At 40.6% G+C, this 21,704-nt stretch overlaps 1 protein-coding gene across 2 annotated transcripts in view; it reads left to right on the top strand.

Annotated features, from left to right (window-relative positions):
• Window positions 1-19,266, top strand: part of cep128 (centrosomal protein 128) — a 30,901-nt gene extending 11,635 nt beyond the window's left edge. For both annotated transcript variants that reach the window (XM_008312771.3, XM_008312772.3), the window contains exons 12-25: window positions 140-211; window positions 298-483; window positions 2,214-2,402; window positions 2,623-3,042; window positions 4,205-4,369; window positions 5,280-5,435; window positions 9,778-9,837; window positions 11,632-11,824; window positions 13,945-13,994; window positions 15,117-15,140; window positions 16,185-16,262; window positions 16,340-16,453; window positions 17,545-17,653; window positions 18,534-19,266. In XM_008312771.3, coding sequence (XP_008310993.1) covers window positions 140-211; window positions 298-483; window positions 2,214-2,402; window positions 2,623-3,042; window positions 4,205-4,369; window positions 5,280-5,435; window positions 9,778-9,837; window positions 11,632-11,824; window positions 13,945-13,994; window positions 15,117-15,140; window positions 16,185-16,262; window positions 16,340-16,453; window positions 17,545-17,653; window positions 18,534-18,601 — 1,884 coding nt within the window. In that variant the 3' untranslated portion in view covers window positions 18,602-19,266. The remainder of the gene's footprint in view (window positions 1-139; window positions 212-297; window positions 484-2,213; window positions 2,403-2,622; window positions 3,043-4,204; window positions 4,370-5,279; window positions 5,436-9,777; window positions 9,838-11,631; window positions 11,825-13,944; window positions 13,995-15,116; window positions 15,141-16,184; window positions 16,263-16,339; window positions 16,454-17,544; window positions 17,654-18,533) is intronic.
• Window positions 19,267-21,704: the final 2,438 nt, after the last annotated feature.

Consider the following 21,704-nt stretch of genomic DNA (forward strand, 5'->3'; position numbering starts at 1 on the left):
CCGGCCCTTCAACAGGAACTGTATTGCTGCTGTGGCCCCTGGTGCAAATGAGTTTGACACCCCAGCTCTAATGTGTCCGTTGTTCACTATACTGTAGGCGCAACACGTCTTTGACCTTTCTCTTTTCCCGTTCCACCAGGAGCTGTCGTCCGACATGGTACGGCGGGAGCAACAGCAGCTCAGAATGCTGGAACAGTTGAGGGAGATGCAGGTATTTGTGGTTTAAAAGTCCACCCTACAATTAAAAGATCACACGGCAAAGACTGCGCACATGCTTAATTCATACGCACTCCTTAGAGCCGAGGGCAGGAAGAACGGAAGCACATGGAGTCATTAGTCCAGGAGAGTTCGAGGAGCAGGGATGAATTGAAGATCAGGGCCCAGGAGGCTGTGCACCAGTGGAGGGCAAAGTGCAAGAGAATGCAGAAGGAGCTGGAGGAGGCAAAGTCACACGTTCAGTTCCATACAGAAAAGGCTCACCAGGTATGTTGAGATGGACAGAAGGAATAATCTAAGGCATTTACATAAGTAATTTATATTATATGATACATTTTACTGACTTAAATACAAAATAAAAGGAAACTTTTTTAGTAGTAGTGACACGCAGAGGGTTTGGGGACCACTGATCTATGGACCACCTAGCTAGATTTGCAGTTAAAGTTTAATATATTTAATTCATATTCTATACACATTACATATACTAACTGTTTTTCTGTCGTCAGTATTCGTGATACAGGTTGTTCTAGAATTCACACTATGTACATTTTCTGAACGTATCTGTTTCACCTCAGTTGTCGACGTATGCAAAATCCACACTGTTTGGGAATTGATATGAATTTTCTCAATAGGAAGCCGTTTTCTTTTCATTTACACAGATTTCCTGGTATTTCGTAGATGATTGTCTTACAGAATATTAGTGTGAATTTCTCCGACACGCACATCTGGTACAGCGTGACCATGAGCTTATGCCTCCGACACGCACATCTGGTATTTCAGCGTGACCATGAGCTTATTTTTTTTAAAAACAGGAAACTTGTTTTATAGGCAGAATGTGTGGGTTGTAAAAACATATACTTTAACGTTAATGTTACAGTATCTTGATCAAACACTGGGTAAAGGAGGCTACAGCACTCTGAGCTGTCCATGGTGCTGAAAAGTCATTTGGACTGTATGGCATTATGTAAAATACACTTGTCATTCGCTACAATAGAGAAGCTGCATGATTTTGATGGGTTTGCAAATCAAAGTCTCAACACTCAGTGAAACCGTTGTTCTACAAAATAAATGTGAGAATTAGTTTTCTCTGTAACAAAGGCCGCCACGTGCAGAGCTTTGTTGTCGGGGCACTTTGTTTTGTTTGGACATTCGACGGGTCCCATGGCAACACTCCACGCAGTCATTTTCGAGCAGTCAAACCTATTCAAATCTACTGTGTATTTTACTCACTGTTACCATTAACGGTACAGTAAACTAATAATAGGTAATCCCTATCAAATACCGCACCCAGCAGTGAGTGAATGTAAGTGTTAAAAAGCCAATAAATAATATTTTGCTGAAAATATAAAACAAACCCCCAGGAGAAGTAAAAAAAATTGAATATAGTTTAAAACCTGGAAATATCTATTATACTGTTACTGAGTATATCTGCTACAGCGGATGTGCCAAGGTGAGTGTTTGATTGTTCTTATTAGCTTGAAAGTCACCTGCAACCGATTTTCAACCCTTTTCGGCTGACTGAGTCGCCCCTGAAGTCACAGCCGACAGCCTTACGCCTCGCTGGGAGACAGATGTACAGAATTCCACCTGGCTTGCTCATCGTGACCTGAATTAATTACTGAATAATGTCCATCCCCCTAATGAATTAGAGAAGGGAATCAAGTACTCAATTAAATGATTAGGTTCTGAGCTCAAGCGAAGTCTTCGCAAATTCCATTTTAAGCCGGTGTATTAGAGAAATCTGCTTGGAACAGACCTGACCATTGTCCCTTATCGGGGAGCTGAGCCTCTTCCTATCGGCACAAGAGCTGGTACTGCATATGTTCCTCTCACTCTGTCTTTCTGTCACTCTTTTACTGACTCTCGTCATTTTTATTAGAGCTCATCTCCGTACACCATCCCCCTCCACCCTTCATTTGTCTTTTTAAATTTTTTTTTTATTTCTCTCATCTCTATTATTCCTCCCCCGCTCATGTGCTTTTTCTTTCTCCCTTCAGGCAACGAGGGAAAAGGAGAGCTCACAGGCCCAGCTAAAGGTGCTGAGCCAGCAGACTGAGGCAGCCCGCAAGGAGCTTCCTGAAATCCTGGGCCGTTTGGCCCACCGGGAGGAAGAACTGCATCGCAAGGACGTGGCCCTGTCCGAGGCCCGCCAGCGGCAGTTTTCACTGGAGCAGGAAATTCAGGAGGTTTGGGAATGAAATATGTTTCCCTATTAGGTCTCCTATATCAAAGTATAATTCACTTATACTTAAGTGTGTGTTTTTACCTTTTTTTAAAATTATGTTTGAAGTCCAGTCCTTCAATTAAATACTTAAGCGTGCTATATTAAAGAGACCCATGTAGTAAATAGTTTGTCTGTTGAGTCTCATCCAGTTGCCTTGTATCTAAATATTCTTCTAAACCCAGGTAAGACAGACTTTAATTGGTCTGGAGGAACAGACTCAGTGCCAGGCCGCCGTCCAGGCAAAACTGAGAGAAGAAAACCACAGGCTGGAAGAGCAGGCCAACATCCAAGCGCGTCGTAATCAAAGAGAGCAGGACGCACATGCCGAGCTCCAGGCGTCTTTGAAGCGGATGACCACGGCCCATGCACAGCTAGCTCAGCGTCTCGCTGAAGAGGAGAGCTCCAGGAAGGAGCTCCAGAAAGGTGCCTCTGAACTACAGTCGAAGCTGGCGACGACGCAAGAGGAGCAGACGGCACTTCGGCAACAGCTGCAGCTGGAGAGGGACGTGCATCAGAAGGAATTGGAAAACATGAAGGCGGTGATGGAAGACGGCGTTCTGAAGAAAGATCGTGAAATGCAGCTGCACCTGATGGAGCTGAAGGTAAGTCTTTTTTTTTATGTGTTCTATCATTGTCTAAAGCTCCAGTGAGTGAACCGCTATAAGAAGAATTTAACTTTTTGGAAAGATTTCAAAACAAAGCCATTGATCTCAGAGTTTGAAGTTCAGTTGTTTATATCACACGAGTATTATCTGGCACGTTTTTTTGTCTTGGTGAGGCAGAGACAGTTCCTATATGGAGTGACTCCATCGCCGTGGTACAAATGAATTGAGGAGAGCGGAGCTTTTATTAGTCTTTGGTGCCCTGTGGATCCTCGCACCATCCCAAAGCTCAAACCATGAATACTTAAAAACCTGATATCAGACCTCAGAGCTCTTTATCGTGGCAGTGATGGAGATGGAAAAGCTTCTCTAAAAATACTCCGTTATCGTCCCACTCCCCGGATGTGTCCTCATGGGGACAGTTTTGCTTAAAGGACGGAGGAAGTCTCTTATGTGGTCAGATGTAGCCCATCAGTTCTACCAGGTAGCGTTATTAACTGACACAACGCCTAATAAAGTGGTTTCTGGTCGCAGCACGGACAGGGACATTTGAAAAGAGGACGTGAGAGCCAGTATTTGAAAGGCGACACCCAGCCCTTCTGGAAATGTATCTTATTTATTAAGGACAGAGCTGGACACGTCTACTAACTAGTGTGAACTTTGTTCCTGACACTTTATAGTTTGTCTGACTGTCCTTTATGGTCTTAGTTTTTGTTCAGATTTTGCATTTTTATTTTTCTCATTTTTTTTCTCTCTCTCTCTCTCACTCCAATCAATCCTGATTTTTATTTTCTTCCCTCTCTCTCACTCCTCATACTCCGACCACTCATTCATCGTTGTTTATTTCACATTCGTCTCTTTTTATGCTGTGTATGAAAATGTTCTTATTGCAGTCAGAGAGATTTAATACTGGAGCTGAAGCCTTCACAGCAGGCGTAAAAATACACCCAGGAGTTGATTTAAAAAGGTTCAGTGAAGCTTCTACACAGCTCACAATGAAATAGCTCCACATGACTTCTGTGTGTATTTTCCTTGTACTTAACAAACATACAGGACTCGTGCGGAGCAAAATAAGAACCTGTTGTGATTGGTGGTTTTTTTTTTGTTTTTTTTGTTTTGTTTTTTTGCATGATGGCCATTCCGCAACTGTGTGTTCCACCAGGCGGACGCAGCCTCAGACAAGGAGCTGTGTGGGATTCTCCGCCTCAAGCTGGACAGGATGAAGGATGAGTGTGATAAGCTGGCAACCCAGCTGAGCGCAAAGGATGAAGCACAGGAAGTCTTACAGAGAAAGTACCATCTCCTCAAACAGAAGCTGGATGACAAAGTAAGACGGAGGCAAAATGCTGAACCATACATTTGTCAGAATCAGACAAAACCTAAAGCGATAAATTTGTAAAAATCCAGCGACACTATCAAGATAGCCAAGTGAAAGGTTTTAAAATATATATTTTTTATTTATTGCAAATATTTATTTTTGTTTGTCAGTGTCAGGCAGAGCAACTAAATTCTCTTCCACTAGGTGGCAGCAGATAATTATTATTAAAACTAAGAAAAGATCATCAGAGCTGTTAAAGGAAGATCTTTGTGTGTGTCTTTCTTCAATTCCTGCCACTATGTGAGCGTGGTCTTCAACTAAACAGGAGTAGATTTTTAGTCAATTTAAACTAGAATATTATTATATTTCATTATACTGTATATACTTTTTGTGAGATTTTTGTTTGGTGGTGTGGCTCAAAGAATTTGGGAAACGCTGGTTTAGATGGCTAATTGGTCCTGAGTTGGATTAATCCTTACAGGGGAGTTTTATAACTACAGATAAGTCTCAGGTCTCTGAGAATGTTTGGGGGTTTGGGGAAATCCATGTGTTGTGAAGAAAAGGGGGACATTTATTAATTTAATGTGGGTGGTTTATACTCCCTGGGACAGGATAACGATCCAGGGTCTCTGGGCAGCTCTGATCAGATGACTTCTGTGCCTTTGACGTATTGATCTACAGCGTCCCGAAGCTAATGGGGAAAAAATGAAGGAAAAAACTGAACAAGATGTGTTTGTGTGGGGGGTGAGGGTTGGCGAAAAGTTTCATTCCTTTTTTGTTAGTATAGTAGAAACTGTAGTGTCAGGAAATATCCCAAAAAAATATTTCTTAAATATTTCCGACCAGTTTTTGGGTTAGAAAGTTTTGCCTTGTTTGTGTCCCCTGAGACTCACACACTGCTCTCTGCCGTATTGTACAGATCAAGTCAGATGAACGGAGATGTGATTTAGAATCAGAGCTGCAGGAGAAGTTGTTACGGATGGAGGCAGAACAAGAAGCAATCCTTTCCTCCGTTGGTGAGGAACTAGACGCTGCCTGCCGAAGTCTGGACAGAAATGGTGAAGGTCACCTCAAGGTATTTACTGTCAAGACATTTTAGTTTTTGTTCAATTATTTATGTTAGGATAACTAGTCTTTTTCTTTCCCCCATTGTGCTGACGTTATAAATTCTGTGAAAACAAATAAATTTTATGTTCATTATTTGTAGTGCAGTTAAGAAAAAACATGTCATAATATTAACATAAAATCAGGTTTTAAATACAAAGAAAAATATTTCACTCAGTACATATTTTTAAAACAGCATAATAGCAGAAAAATATATACGTAAGTAGTAATAATAAATAAAAAAAACAGTTATAAAAATATGAAGCTTCAAGTCCCTGTCAAAGTATTAGTGGCTGCAGAAATATGTTTAAAAGACAATTTAGAAAAAATAAAAATGTTATAAACATAAACAGGGCTTTCACATGAACATGAAGCGTCTTCATAAAACTAACAATTCCCAAATTTGTTTGCCAGTGAAGCCTGTCAGTCATGTGGTTGACAATGGTTCTGTCTGAGAAAGGTGGGTGGAGCACACACACACACATGTGTGTTTATGTGTGCTGTGGTGTGGACCTGGAGGAGGGAGCATGATCTGCTGTGGATATTATGAGTTGTTTTGCTTGTTGACGAGGAACGCTGCAGTATTAGTTACTGATTGGACGCTCATATTCTGATAATTCCCCTTTGATGTTTCATTGGCCGACGTCAGTTAGTCAACCGCTACACGTCTTTACCTTTAGAAAGAAAAAACAAAAAAAACTCCCAGGTATGACCCACGTAACAGAACTAAACGGCCACTTTTGGGGCGTGTGCCCCACAGCTTTGGTCCAGATACCAACTGTTACTGTGGTTTATTTACTGCCAGTACCTCAATACTGGCTGTGAGTATTTTAAGCTCTTTATTTCGGCACAGGTTCTGTCTCTGCTTTCCCAAACACACACACCTACGCCAGGAACTCTGTCCCTACACACACACACACACACACACGTACCTCAGTGTTTACTGTAAGGAAGCCAAGGCACCATTGTTAAAAATAACAAATTGTGTTGTCTTGGTAATGAATATGTTTAACCTTCTGAAACGAGTCTTTTCTTAGACTTTCAATCATTCAAAAAAGTGAAATCAACTCACAGCTTCATGGCTGCTGTCAGGTTTTTTTTGTCACACAGTCCATATATTATTCATTATTTTAAAGATCTATATTCTGTCAATCAATTATTTTTGTCTCTAAAAATATATGTAACCTTAATTAAATATTATTATTAATTAGCGCGTCATTGGTTTTTTTATGTTTACTTGCGACACGTGTGCCGGTTCTCCTCCGCTGCCTCAGGTTAATGAAGCCAGGCAGTTCTTATCTGCTCCTATGGATTTCCCTAATCTGGTGCAGACGTGCAAACAGCCGGGAGATGCGATCCTACAGCGTAGCTAATCTTTAATCTGTCGCGTTGAGAATAAGTCAAACCTGTTAGCGACCGGTCTATTGGGTGAGATCACTAACCGCTAAGGGCCGTATTAGGTTTCAATTATCCCGTGATCCTCCACTTCCTTATTCCTCAGTGAAGGCAGTTAAATGTAAGTCGGGAGTTTTTGGAAAACAATCAATGAACGTCACATAAGGGAGAGAGAAAGAGAGAGAGAGGGTGAAAATGGAATGTAGGAATATCTACGGTTGTCAGAATTAACATGCTAATTACACTAATTCATTTGAAAGGCACAATGTCTCCGTACACCCAGTAATTACGGCCACATCTGCCTTGTAATTATTGGTTATTATTGAGCCTGTGGCCCAGTGGGAGAGCAGTGGGTTTGTCAAAGGATCAACGTTCGAATTCCAACTTGGCTGGTTCTCCTGAGCAAGCACCAGTTCCTTTGCTCTGTCTGTGTACTACCTCGAAAATGAAGTCACAGCTTTGGGAAATAAACTTGTGACTCGCCAGCGATTTGTCATCTTACCGTGTTTACTTCCTGTTTGGACTCCTCTGTCTGGCCATCATTTGAAATTGTTTGATGAAGTGAAATACCAAGGTGGAAATCTGTATAAAGACACCCTCCTCCCCCCAAACCCCCACTCCCTGTGTTTCTGGCTCCCGCTGTTAGCCGTTACATCTCTGCGACTCTGCTGTCGGTTCCATTTTCACAGCAGTAGGTGAAACAAACAAACAAACTGTAAGCAGAAAACACGCTGTCACAGATGCACCGCCGCTCTGAGACATGCGCAGCGCGCAGTCACACATTCAAATTAGTCACGGCAGACAAAAGAATCTCCATGGCAGCGCTGCTGAGATAATCGTGCCACTTCTTTTACCTCGGCCTCACGGAGAAACACTTAGAGCCCGACATTGTACCCGTTATATTTTTCAACAGATTCACCTCCTTTTCATCTGCCTCTCTGATTGTCACAGGGAACAGGCGTTTTTTATCGTCCCACACAATATCACATTCTGCCAGGAAGTGGCTTTTCATTCTCAGAGACGGGAATTACTGCGCAGCGGTTTCTCGTTGCCGTACTTCCGTGCTGCCTTGGCAACAGCTGGGGAAATTCATTTTGTTCAGAGCAGGATTTGAGTGATGGGTTGGAAAAAGTAGCCTGACACCGTTTGCAGAGATGATGTTTGACATGGCGTGGCAGAGAACGGGCGGAGAAAAAAACGTTTGCCTTTTGCTTTTCCGGGTCTGTCGATAAGACACAAACACCTTGCCACGAAGATTTACTAGAAAAATCCATTATAGTTTTTCCTTTTACTTTGTTCAATATTGTGCAATTCTGTGCATGTGAATGTATGTCTGTTTGAGTTTCTCCTGACTTTTCATGGAGCACCACTGTTTGAGCAGATTTGTTTTTTCACTTACCCTGTAAAAACACCTCAGCGCGAAGCAGATAGATTGGTACAGAATTTTGTTGACATTTCCGAATGACGAATCCTGAATGGCTTTTTTTTTATGCCTTTTGCCCTTATGAGTGTGACATATGTCTTTCTGATAATAAAAAAAGCTCCAAACTTTTGATGGATTGCCATTTAATTTAGTCCAGACATCCATGTTTCCACCAGGAATGGAGTTTTAACAGTTCTGCTTTTTACCTTTAAAATATAGAAATGACTTTGGTGGTATATATATATATATATATATATTATATAAAACCAGAAAGTGTAGTTTTAAATACAGGTGGTCGTAGTTAAGTTGAAACAAAAACTTACAATTCCTACTCAAAACTTTTTTCAAATATTGTTTGTTTGGTTGTTTCTGTGAAAGGGAAAGACATTTTTCTCCGTCGTCGTCAAATCCAGTGTCCTAAGTCAAAGCACAGTATCACATTTTAGCCCCTTTTTCTTTAGATCTCAAATTTATGGATTTGTTACTTTAACTGGACTTCCTGGATCTGATTACATGTCTCATTGGTACCTGAGGCCCTGAACCACCTCACCCCCCAAACACAGCCCCCTCACCAGACTGCATCGGGTCTATAGGCAAAGAAATCAATGATCTTCTATTATTAGCCATATCAGGCAACAGAAAAGTAAAGAAAAGCTTTTTCCTGTTTCTGGAAAAAAAAAAAAATTGTCACGTCTGGGTGTCCTTTTCATTAAGACACATTATACCGCCTACGACCACAATATCCTTTGGGACATGTCATATCCTTGGCTGGGTTTCCTGTTTGTGTGTGCACTAACACTGTCTAATACACACCTGATAAATGTATTTGATACGTGATGTAGATAAAACGAGATGGAAGGTTCTGCAGGAAAGGGTTGTCAGGAATGGAAAAAACTTGATAATCAAGGCTTGACACAACGTTCAAATCTTTGAAAAAAAAAAACTGCTTCCTTTCTTCAAAGGTGAGCTCATAAATTGTCATTGAGTCTTTGCTCTTAATGTGTGTATCTGCGAGGGCCCCTCATCTGTAGGAGTGTGTGTGTGTGTGTGTCAAGAGTCATTAGGAATTGGTAGGCAGTCAGATTCTCTTACTGATACTGACAAGCGTGCCTGAGAGGAATTGAACCTGCTTCCTGAGCTCATTTGTGTACATGTGAGTGTCTGTGTGCGAGGCTGTTGTCGTCTGCTGTTCCACACCCACACGCGCAATTTAAATTGGCAAAAGTCGTCTCTCACAAAAGTGTCAGCGTTTGACAGGACGCTGTTGTGCGGAGGCACAATCCGCATTTGAAATAACTAGCTTTTCTACTTAATTTTTTTTTTTTTTTTTTGCACCAATTTACCTGCATTAACTAATCATATTCAGGTCCTGTCCTATATTTTTCTTCTGGTTTTCAGACACAGCTCTGTAACAGCGTTGCAATTTGTGTGGTGTGCTAATGAAGTCGGGAAATATCACATTTGCATTCATTGTTTTTCTGCATTGTTTTAACAGGGAATCTCACAAAAACCTGGATTGGTCAAAGACCCCCATCGCTGGTTCACGGAGACAAAGGTAAAACCCCATGATGCAGTTCTTCTACACTAAGACGTGCCAAAAAGTGCGTAAAATAAATATAATAATATTCTAGTTTAAATTGCCAACTAGTTCACAAAATCTCACAAAAAGTATGTGTAATAAATATAATAATATTCTAGTTTAAATTGGCTAAAAATGTACTCCTGTTAAGTTGAAGACAATGCTAATATACTGGCAGGAATTGAAGAAAGACACAAAGATCTTCTTCAACCGCTCTGATAATCTTTTCTTAGTTTTAATAAGCATTTGCTGCCACCTAGTGGAACAGGATTTCATTGCTCTTTGACAAACAAATTTTATTATTAATCACTGGTGTAGTGAGTGACATAGGTACTTACGTACAGTTTGTAGTGAGTGACATAGGTACTTACGCACAGTAGGTAAGATCCAAAAATCGAGTTACGTCACACTGTAGGAACGGAACGCTGACCTGTTGAGGACCCCTGCACTCAGAAAATTCAGGAATACATTCAGGAATGTATGTAAATCTTAAGGAAACTTAGTCTGCAGTGATTACAATAAAAGATAAGATAAAATTCTCTCCAATTTTCTGTTCCAGTTGACGTCTGTTCCTGGCAGCCGTACTGTAATGCCGAGCTCGATACCCTTCATTTTGAGACCTTGGAAAATCTGCCGAAGGATTAACTGCGTCTCTGCTTTAATGTAGTATTTTGTCATTTGGCTTCAGTGCAGGAGAAATCAGGTCGTTCTCTGGAGTCGTAACACGCAGGAGAAATACAGTATATAATTGTGACAGCGGTGATGATGCATGCTTCTGTGTTACGGTTTGTTTTGCCCAGCGTTTGTGTTTGCTCCATTCATAGTGTTTGTGACTACAATGTATACGTAGCTCCTGTCAGCAGCGCTCCACATCTGCAGACAAACAGGAGAGATAATTAGCTTACAGGCTGCATGGGAGTTAGTGTCTGCGAAATGTTTGTTTTTTTCAGAGTAAAAATTGGGGGAAAAAAAACTCAGGGTCAGCGGTTCAAGTTGCGGTTAGGTACATATTGTCACTTCGGCTGTGCAACAGGCGTCCTTAACGTGGCTGTGTGGGTTTACTGTCCTCTGGAACGGCTGTATGGGAACAGTAAAAAAACAGCAACAGTAAAATGTGAGTGCCTCATTACTGTCCTGTGTCTGACAGTTGTGGGGACTTTTGTGAGGTTGTTTGCATTGAATAAATTGCAGGGTTTTTTTAAAAAAAATCTTGTAGGAAAAAAAAAAGTCCAACTTTTTTTTTCTTTTTTTTTTTTTTTTTCCATTCATAGTGTTTGTGACTACAATGTATACGTAGCTCCTGTCAGCAGCGCTCCACATCTGCAGACAAACAGGAGAGATAATTAGCTTACAGGCTGCATGGGAGTTAGTGTCTGCGAAATGTTTGTTTTTTTCAGAGTAAAAATTGGGGGAAAAAAAACTCAGGGTCAGCGGTTCAAGTTGCGGTTAGGTACATATTGTCACTTCGGCTGTGCAACAGGCGTCCTTAACGTGGCTGTGTGGGTTTACTGTCCTCTGGAACGGCTGTATGGGAACAGTAAAAAAACAGCAACAGTAAAATGTGAGTGCCTCATTACTGTCCTGTGTCTGACAGTTGTGGGGACTTTTGTGAGGTTGTTTGCATTGAATAAATTGCAGGCATTCTTATAACATTTTGAAGAAAAAATAAAAAAGTCCAACTTTTTTTTCTTTTCTTTTTCTTTTTTTTTTACTTTTTAACTAAACCAATACAAAACATTCTGACCGTGTGTCACCTCCAAACAAAACCAGACGAAGCTGCGGTGGTTGTGTGAGGAGGTGAGGGCCTGTGTGACCAAAGAACAACGCCTGAGGAAGCAGCATCAACAAGCCCGGGATCAGATCAAGACCCTGAGGCAGAGCCGGGACTCGGAGCACGTGGTTCTCCTGCAGCGCCTGGACGAGCAAGAGGAACTGCTGCGTTCCCTCAACACAGAAAAGAAAGGTAAATAAAAACAGAACAACACACACACACACACACACGTCATTATGGTCATGCGCAGGAAATAGACACGGGTTCTCGTACTGTCGATGCTACAGTATGACATCAGAGCTGTACTGTAAATTAAGTAAAAAAAAAATTTAAAAAATATTTTAGATTGAAAATACCCTAAAGTTTCAAGTCATTTCTCACTGAGATCAGTATTTTATTTCCTACAAATACTCGAAGGCTTTGTATGGCGTGCTTCTTCTGATGTATTTTGATGCCTAACATCATCAGCGTGTTTATGAAAACAAACGTTTCAAGAGCCTCTCCGTGTGTGCTCGTCTTTGACATGTGCACGGAAAATAGACTTTTGTTTTCCCGACACACTCCCGATTGTCTTTAATGAGCGCCGAGCCGGAGGAGGAGGAGTGACTTTGTTTTTGAACGTGGCTTCGTGACAGTGCAGTGAAATGGTGGCTTATTTGTGAACATTGATGAAAAGAAAGAGATGAAAGAGACGGCGAAACAATAGGCAGAGTCCCAAGCTGGGTGGGAGATGGGAGACCTCAAAAAGACCAGACAACGCTTGTTATTTGACTGTTTATTTTTGTGAAGGTAAGCAAGAGATGCACTGTTGAAGCAAGCAGCTTTTTATTTGACTTTGTGAGCCATTCATTAAAAGTTGACGTGATTTTTTTTTTTGTGTTGGAGACGACCTGGTATTTCACACACGCGTGTGTCACAACAGCTACAATTATGGTATTAGAATAAGAGACGTGAAAATGACAAACACAGACTGGTTGTGGGGCTAAAATGATGCAGCGGTGGTGCAGTGTGATTACTAGGTTTAGTCGTCGCTCTTACTTTATGTTTTCTACCTGGGAATGGTAATTTCATCAGATGCGTTTCTCGTGTACCTGCCAACTGTTAATGGCTGCGCTCTGCAGGACCTTGGTGTGACCTACTGTAATAGGCTCACTTTGAAATATTAATAGTCCTTCAGACTTTCAGGTTGGCGTCGCCCTCTCCACGGCCGCGTCGCAGCACGTGAGATGTGAATGGGACGAGTCAGACAGCCGTGCTTTTTGTAAAAGTTTCCAAAAAGGTTGGGAACAAAATATTAGGATAGTATTTATTTAGGAGTTGTTTTGTTAGCCTCGTTTTACCTAAGATAAAACACCGTCTACATTGAATCTAAGCCAAGGGAAGAAAAAAATGAACGGCCCTACTTTTACCCGTCTCATTGATCATGACTGGGGTTGTGTTGTCCTGTGGGCCTCTGTCCTACTTTTTGTTCAATCTCAGGTTTATATAGTTGTAGACTAAGCGGACATGTATCCAACTAAACGATGATGACCTACGGTCTGAGACACTGGATAATAACATGTATCCAACTAAACGATGATGCCGTGGCTGAATCTGACCTACGGTCTGAGACACTGGATAATAAGAGGAACGACACACAGAAATCCATTTAGCATCCATTGGCGGCTGACGGTGAAACAGCCGTGTGGAAAAAGGGCTAATAATGTAGTCGACTATTGGACTTGGAAATGTTCTGTAAAACAGCTATTTAGGCCAAAACAAATGGCTTTACTGATTATTAATCAATCATGGAGTGCACTTTTTATAATTGCTTACTGCGTAACCTGGATCGAGAGCCATTAACTGGAGCCTGAATAATGCTTTAGAGCAGCTGCTTGTCTGATTAAAATTCCAAGTTATTCCGTTATTTTGTTAAATTTAGTATTAGAATTTAGAAGGGGGGAAAAGGCAAAACAATTAAATATGTATTTTCACAGAAATAAAAAGTTATATTGCAAATATTGTACTTAAACATGTTGATCCCATTCGTAGATAAATGGAGAGAATTTAATTAATTCATGGAGCGCATAAGTAAATTAATTAGAAAATAAAATTACGTGTTTTTTTCCTCGTAATTTGAAATTTTTCTGATAATGATACAACTTTATTTTCTGTTTTTTTCCTGTTCTTATTTTTCGATTTTATCCTCAAAACTTTTTATCTGTATTTTTTTTTTCTCAATGTGGCCCTAATACTGCATTCATATGAAATACTCTAAGTGTGGTCATGAGTTAATCAAGTTTTCTTAACTCGTTTTTTTTTCCTCTTCTCAGAGCTGCTGGAAAAAAATCGCAGGAAGGAGGAAGAAATGCGGAGCCTCCAGGTCAGCGTCCTGTGTCTCCACTCATCCATACATTTGCATCTGCCACAGTTTACACTTTTATTAGTTAGCTAGCCTAGCTTCACTAATACGACATCTGCTGTTGTTTTTGTTTTTCTGACGTCAGATTTTTTTTTTTTATTACTATCAATTTTATTCTAAAATTCCAAACCCAGTGGGACGGATTGAGTAAGTGTTAGCCTTAAGTTCGATGAGAGAATGCCACGAACATTCCTGCGTCACACAGACATGGAGCTTCACCGCTTCCCCGCAGCCGTGCTTTAACAAGTAGCTAATTACTGCGGACGTTGAAGTTTAAAAGCCACCGGGGGCAGTGTCTCTGCCTTTCAGAATTGCAGCATCTACACTTGGCCGTACACCAGCTCACCTAGTCTGGCCATTTTTACTCTACATTAAGCAGTGAAACACATGCGGGCGCACATTAAAATGTCTGCTAAGCATTTGTTTCAAAACTGTGCCATTCTGTGTGTGTGTGTGTTTGTAGGCCATTGCAGAGTCCCATCTGTGGCGGCGCCATGCCACCTGCCAGAGCTCGCGTGCAATTAATCAGCCCTCTCAGACCCAGCCGCGCTTTTAATTATGAAGAATGAGAGGCGAGGGTTGGAGAGAGCAAAGACAGATAGCGGCGCGTGTGAATACAGACTAAAAAAAAAAGGGGGCGGAAAGGGTTGGAATTGATGGAAAGAAAAACGATCAGGACAGGAGTGAGGAATGGAAAGATGCACAGGTGTGTGTGAGGGAGAGAGGCATCGCGTCATCGTTTATGTAGGCTGGACGGAGAGCAGGTCGTTGTCTTTTCTGTACGTCTGTTTAGAGCAGGGGTGTCAACCTCATTTCCACCAGGGGGCCACATCACCAATATAGTTCCCCTTGAAGGGCCGGTTGTAAATGAAAGACTGTGTAGCTCAGGGGTCCCCAACCCCTGGTTCATGGACCAGTACCAGTCCATAGGTCATTTGGTACTATCATGAAAGTTCAAACTATTATTTGTAATTTATATTATCATTACTACATTTTTAAAACCTGGACTTTGTCTCTTGACAACGTTCACATTCTGTGCATACAGAATCATGTTGATGTTTGTTTTTTTGTTTTTTTTTTCAGGACCGTGTTTTGGATGTCGAAATGGTAAGAAGTTGAAATATTTGTACGAAATGCACAACATGGAGTTATTTTCAATGTCATGCTTTCTCAGCCAAATCAAAATCAATGTGCCAAGGGCTACGTTTGTGAATCAGAGAAAACACATCACCACAAATGAAGCCATGGCGTCAGTCAACTCTCAGGGCACCGTCATAATCGTCATAAGTCTCGTCGACGGAGTGGAGGAAGCTGCCGTCCTGACAACGCGACATTGACCTCCGCGTCCGAACAGTTGATGTCGGCTACTAGCGTCCTTAATTAGCTATTAGATGTCACATGGCCAAAATTACTTAGTGCTGCCGAAAGCCCTATATTGATCCGAGTGCTTTTTATCTCCTGACAGAAAAGGAAATAAATGAAGCTGTCTGACACCAACTGTCCATCTTCTTCTATTACTTTACGCCTGACCGGCCCGGCCTTTAATTAGCCATTGTGCGAAAGAAAAGGAAATAACACTGACCACAGATCACGTCAAATCATTTCAGCTGACCACAGCAATACGGACGCAAGACGTATCGACCCATCCACAACTCGGCTGGAACGTACGGCTATGTGTGCGTATGTACGATCACGGGGGGGTGGGGGGTGGTGGGAGGGTGTTCATCGTAGCATCGCCTCATAATGACCACTGCTTTTGTTGTTTAAAGCTTCCACCCTGAATGGTAATGAAGGATTTGTTGTAACGTACTGCGGTCGGATAAATAGAGCGACGTGCTGTTAGAGTTGTCGGTCGATCGGCCTTCGTGATGGATGCGATGTAGCAAGAGAACGTCTTTTACTGAGGAGGGGGTGTGAGCACGCCAGTGGTTAACAAACGGTTTTCACAGTCAGTTAGAAAAAAAAATCTTCTCATCCACATTTAATCATCTTCTGCTCCATTTAATCCCACCCATTACCAATGTCCAGGTGTCCATGGTATACATAGCGGTATTAGGAGAACTAAAAAATTTCTTTTTAAAAAATCAACTAAAACATAAATGAGGCAAATCATATTTCAATAAAAATTCTATTTTTTTTTTTTAAATAAAGAGCACAAGAATGGCCTTAAACCACTTGGAGTCAATTCCTGAGAAACAGTGTCTGATGGAGGACTTCAAAGACTTGGAGGTGGGTCACCCGGATACATGGAATGATGGTTTTGTTTTTTGAATCTGATTGGATGCACCCACCACTTTATGCTGCAGGAGTCACAGCGGCAGATAGAGGTTGTGGAGCAGCGATACGCCAAATACAAGGAGGTAGTGTGGGACCTGCAGCACCAGCTGGACGAGTCGAAACGCAAAATACAAGAGTACAGGGTATGATATAAACACACACGCACACACACACTCAGTCGCACGCACACACTCGCATGTAGGCAATTTGCTTTTAAATGCTTTACATGAGTTTTATGTCCAAACAACAGCCCACACATTTGCTATTTTAGGAGCTAATTACACTGCCTTTTTCACAGAGCAGCCACTGCTGAGAGCCTCTTATCACCCACACTGGTGCCAGTGTCTGTGTCACAGATCATTTACAACTGCTAGACAAACATGACTGGTTCCACGTGTAGGTGAGGCTTCACTGAGATGCCACAGACGTCCAGTGCGGTCGACGTACAGCTGAATTTAACCGGTCACTGTCCTCGACTACAGTAGTCCGCAGCACTGAAAAGCAGACGAGGGAGAGACGAAGACATCACCGCTGACAGCTGGTTGCCGTTATTAGACGACAGCCTCCCCCAAAGCAGCTATACGCTCAGTTTTAAGTGATTTCATTCTGCCATATTACTCTGCTGGCCTGCCAAATGAATCCTGGGATAGCGCTGATATGCTGCTCGACCAGGGCTTTGTTTAAAGCGGTGGTTCTCAAATATTTTCCGTCACCTCCTACATTTCACGGGAAAAAAAATTCCCTCATAATTTTACAACATCTAACCAAAAATAACATGCTAAAAAAAATTCTCAAAATGGTTAATTCGATGAGAAACATACAGACAAGACAACATTTGTAACAAAAACATTTTCAAAAAATATAATTTTTCAACTTTTAACTTTTTTTTTTTTAAAGAAAAGTTAAATCTTCAGTACATCTGATGTCAACCTGGGTGCTCAAACTTGGATTCTGTAAAAAATAAAATAAAACAAATTCTCATATGCAGAAATAAATTTTGAGGTTTAAGTTTTTCCCAAAAACATTACATTTTTTAACACGTGCCCGAAAAGACAAACTAAATTAGTCAAAGTTTCCTATTTCACAAAAGGTTTGTATTTCACACAATCAAAAGTAAAGAACTAAAGATAATAACTTGGGTCACGTCTCATCCTGAAAAAAGTTTCTCACTTATTTACCCTTCTGTTATGTAAGTTAAGTTCGTAATTCCCACTCCACCAAACTTGTCTTGAAGGACGAAAAGATGGACGCCACATCCCGGAGCCTGAAGTTGGCTGCTCTTTGTTCCTCCATCAAAGGCACCAGTCCACTTCTTAGCAGCTCTCAGAAGTCTGACACACTGTGTGAGTATTTCTGCAGCTGTGAAATCTTTGTTCCAAAGAGTTTGGTGTTTTTCCTGCATTGTTTAATTAACTTTCAAATATGACGATTGATGTTTTTGAAACAACAGAATCACTCTCAAGATCATTTTCATGTCCTTTGCTCCACATTTGATCGTCTTTTTTTTACTGAATTGATTTAGTTTTAATTCAGTATTGTGTGACGTATTTTCCAAGTACGTATTTTAGGCCGCTACAGATACAGGAGAGTCGCTCTTTACTTCTTTTGTTCTTTGTTTTCTTCTCTATTTCTTTCTTTCTATCTTTGTTTCTCTCCTTTCTTTGTCACTTTCTTCCTTTGTTTCTTTCTTTTTCTCTTTTTCTTTCTTGCTTCTCTTCTTTTTCTTTTTCTCTGTTTATTTATAGAACTTTCAGCTTTTTTTCTATATTTTCCTTTCTATTTTATGCCCTTATTTATATCTCTCAGTCTGTCTTTCCTTATTCATTTTGTTCTGTCATTCATTCTTTATTTGTTTTTCTCTCTTTATTTTATCTTTATCTTATTATTGTGAAAAAAATGCAAAAAAATAAAAAGTCCCAGAAATGCCTCAAAATGCAAGATTATGTCCTAAAACATGCTGCCAAGTGAATAGTTTGTGTTTAAAACTCCAAAAAACTTCATTTCTGAAGATGTCAAAATAGCACCCAAAAGACTATAGTATTGCTTTACTACAGTCTTTGCCTTTTTGTACAATGACTTTTGTATTAATAAAGGTGCTAAATATAAGGAATCACAAAAACCAAAAAGACAATTTTGAGGTGTTTAGAACATTTCCCTGTTGTTTTTTGACTTGTAAATAACTTGTTCTTTTTTTTTTCTTCTCCTCCTCTTCCTCTGCTGAAGCTCCTCATAAACATTTGACCTCTTCGGCTTTGGACGACTCTGCAGTCAAAGGTGTTCAAACCCCTTAAAGATCAGCTCAACTAGAATGAGCTTTTTATTTTTTGATGCATCCATTCAAAACAAGGTCAGTCTGCTCCACAGACATGGTGCTGATTTAGGACAAAGGACAGCAAGACTCACTCACTCAATACTCATCCTCCTGCACTACCTCAAACCAAACACCGAACATGCTCTGGAGCAGAACGATTAGCCTGAGCCGTCGCACCGGGGACTGAGAAGTATTTTTTTAAGAAGGACTTATTTTTTGCACATTGTAAACAATAACCTAATGTTTTATTTATAAGATTTGTGCACTGTAATAAGTAGGTTTTAACCATCATGGATTGTCTATTTTGTGTTTTCCACTAGTCCAAAACATTTGAACTTGGATTTTTGAAATTGGTGTCTTTTGAAACGCGTGCATTTATACCAGGTGCTGTTTATCGTAACAATGTTCTTACTACTCTTGAAGAAATGAGGGAATTAGTCTTTGTTGGTTTTCCAGCACATATGAGTAAAAAAGAAAGATATGCAAAAGTATGTATTTTTTCTGTGAATTGAACCAAAGGTATATTCTTCTTGAATAAAAACGTATCTCAAAGGTTGTTTTTTTTAATAACCCTGCTTGAGGCATAGTGGTTCTTAAACTTTTTATACTCTGCACCACCTGAGAAAACCTTGATCTCTCTGAGTACCACCATGATGACCAACATTAGAATATACAGTAGCAGCATAGGCTTTCCCTATTAGCTTCCACCACACAGAAAAGATGTTTATAAATGTTTTAAAAAGTTGTTTATGTTTAAATGGTGTATTAATTGTGCATGGTATGTTTCAGATTTATTCAATTGAAAATGTAAATGTGAAAATATGAATTTTCCCCTTGTACCACTAGAGAGCGCTCATACCACAGTTTGAGAACCACTGGTCTGGGGTATACCACGCCCCTGGCATGAAGATACGTGGAATTGGCTGAAGCACCCCACGAACCTATAAAGGAATAAGCGGGTTATAATGGACGATAGATGGAGGTCTTTTAATTTACTGCCTGACTTCAGAATTGTAAAAACACACTGTTTATGTATTTGACATATATTTATAAACCTGTGTTTCACTGCAGTGCCTCAAATTATTATGACGGTACGTATTTCCATGTCTGGTTCTCTTCACTTTTTCCATTAATAGGGCACACCCACTCTCGCCTATCTGATTGGTTGGGAGTCAATTTAACGAACAAGTTCATGAACCATGACCAAAGAGATGGTCACTTTTACTGTTCATTTCTTCTTCTTCTTCTTGGTTAGAGGCCTGTCTTCTTAACATGGCTAACTGAACGGAGAGTTCTGATTAGTGGAAGGTGACGTGGTTCACAGGGCGATACAAAGAGCTAAGATCTGAGCCAGATTTGAATCCAACCATGAATTATTAAAGCAAAAGGAGAGCTACCAGCTACAGCGCCAATTTCTTATTTCTCGGCAGTAAAAGAAATGAAGATGCAGATGTCAGTTCCCAGAACTAAAATGCACCCTTGCTTTTATCACAGCAAGACGCAAACAATGAGTTGCTGCTTCCTGTAGTGTTTGTTGGTCATTTATTTGTAACATTTGATGCGACCAGTATTTGCAGCTTAAGTTGCAAATAAGAGTTGCTGGGATTTCTTTCTTTCTAGCTGCACTGACAATAGTGTGCAGTGATGTGTGTACCTACTCATTGACAAACTAATGAGCCTGCACTATCACTTGGTGGATCGCAGATGTCGTGCAGGACGCTTGTGATTGGATAACGAGGCGCAGCTGTTGTCGAGACGAGTGTAGCGTAGGAACACATTTTAGGATGAAATCTTGTCTGGTAATGCGGTCGGTTGTTCGGTTTAGATCCGCCAACAACGAGGTCCGGCCATTAGGTTCTCTGCACGATTCGCCCTCCGGTGGCTCAAACGTGCAACTTCACACATCGACGTTTTGGTCGGACCTAGTTGTTGGAGGAGCTGAGCAGAACAACCATTCCTACGATACACTGCACTCATGGAACATGAATAAAAAAGATTTTGAAAGAAGAAAAGTGAATTTAAAAAATAAAATAACGATATAAATTCATGCAACGTTTTCACATGCATCAACATTTTAGTGACTTTGCTAAAAAACTTTTTTTTTTACTACAGAACGAGTGTTTAAACAAAGTGCGTTCTTTTCGCTGGTCTTCTATCGAAAGATATCTATTTTATTCATGTTCCACGAGGGCAGTTTAGCGTAGGAACACATTTTAGGATGAAATCTTGTCTGGTAATGCGGTCGGTTGTTCGGTTTAGATCCGCCAACAACGAGGTCCGGCCATTAGGTTCTCTGCACGATTCGCCCTCCCGGGGCCCCAACGTGCAACTGCATATATAAACTAGTTCCCTCCAAAGGGTTGTCTGCTCCATGTGTGAATGAATATTTAAGGAACCAGGTTTACGCCCTCCGGTGGCTCAAACGTGCAACTTCACACATCGACGTTTTGGTCGGACCTCGTTGTTGGAGGAGCTGAGCAGAACAACCATTCCTACGATACACTGCACTCATGGAACATGAATAAAAAAGATTTTGACAGAAGAAAAGCGAATTTAAAAAATAAAATAACGATATAAATTCATGCAACGTTTTCACATGCATCAACATTCTAGTGACTTTGCTAAAAAACTTTTTTTTACTACAGAACGAGTGTTTAAACAAAGTGCGTTCTTTTCGCTGGTCTTCTATCGAAAGATATCTATTTTATTCATGTTCCACGAGGGCAGTTTAGCGTAGGAACACATTTTAGGATTAAATCTTGTCTGGTAATGCGGTCGGTTGTTCGGTTTAGCTCCACCAACGAGGGCCGGCCAAAACGTCGATGGGTGAGGATGCACGTTTGAGCCACAAGAGGGTGAACAACCATTTCTACGATACACTGCACTCATGGAACATGAATAAAAAAGATTTTGACAGAAGAAAAGTGAATTTAAAAAATAAAATAACGATATAAATTCATGCAACGTTTTCACATGCATCAACATTTTAGTGACTTTGCTAAAAAACTTTTTTTTACTACAGAACGAGTGTTTAAACAAAGTGCGTTCTTTTCGCTGGTCTTCTATCGAAAGATATCTATTTT

This window comes from Cynoglossus semilaevis, chromosome 7 (genome assembly GCF_000523025.1).
Source record: "Cynoglossus semilaevis isolate Cse_v1.0 chromosome 7, Cse_v1.0, whole genome shotgun sequence".
NCBI classification, from domain to species: Eukaryota; Metazoa; Chordata; class Actinopteri; order Pleuronectiformes; family Cynoglossidae; genus Cynoglossus; species Cynoglossus semilaevis.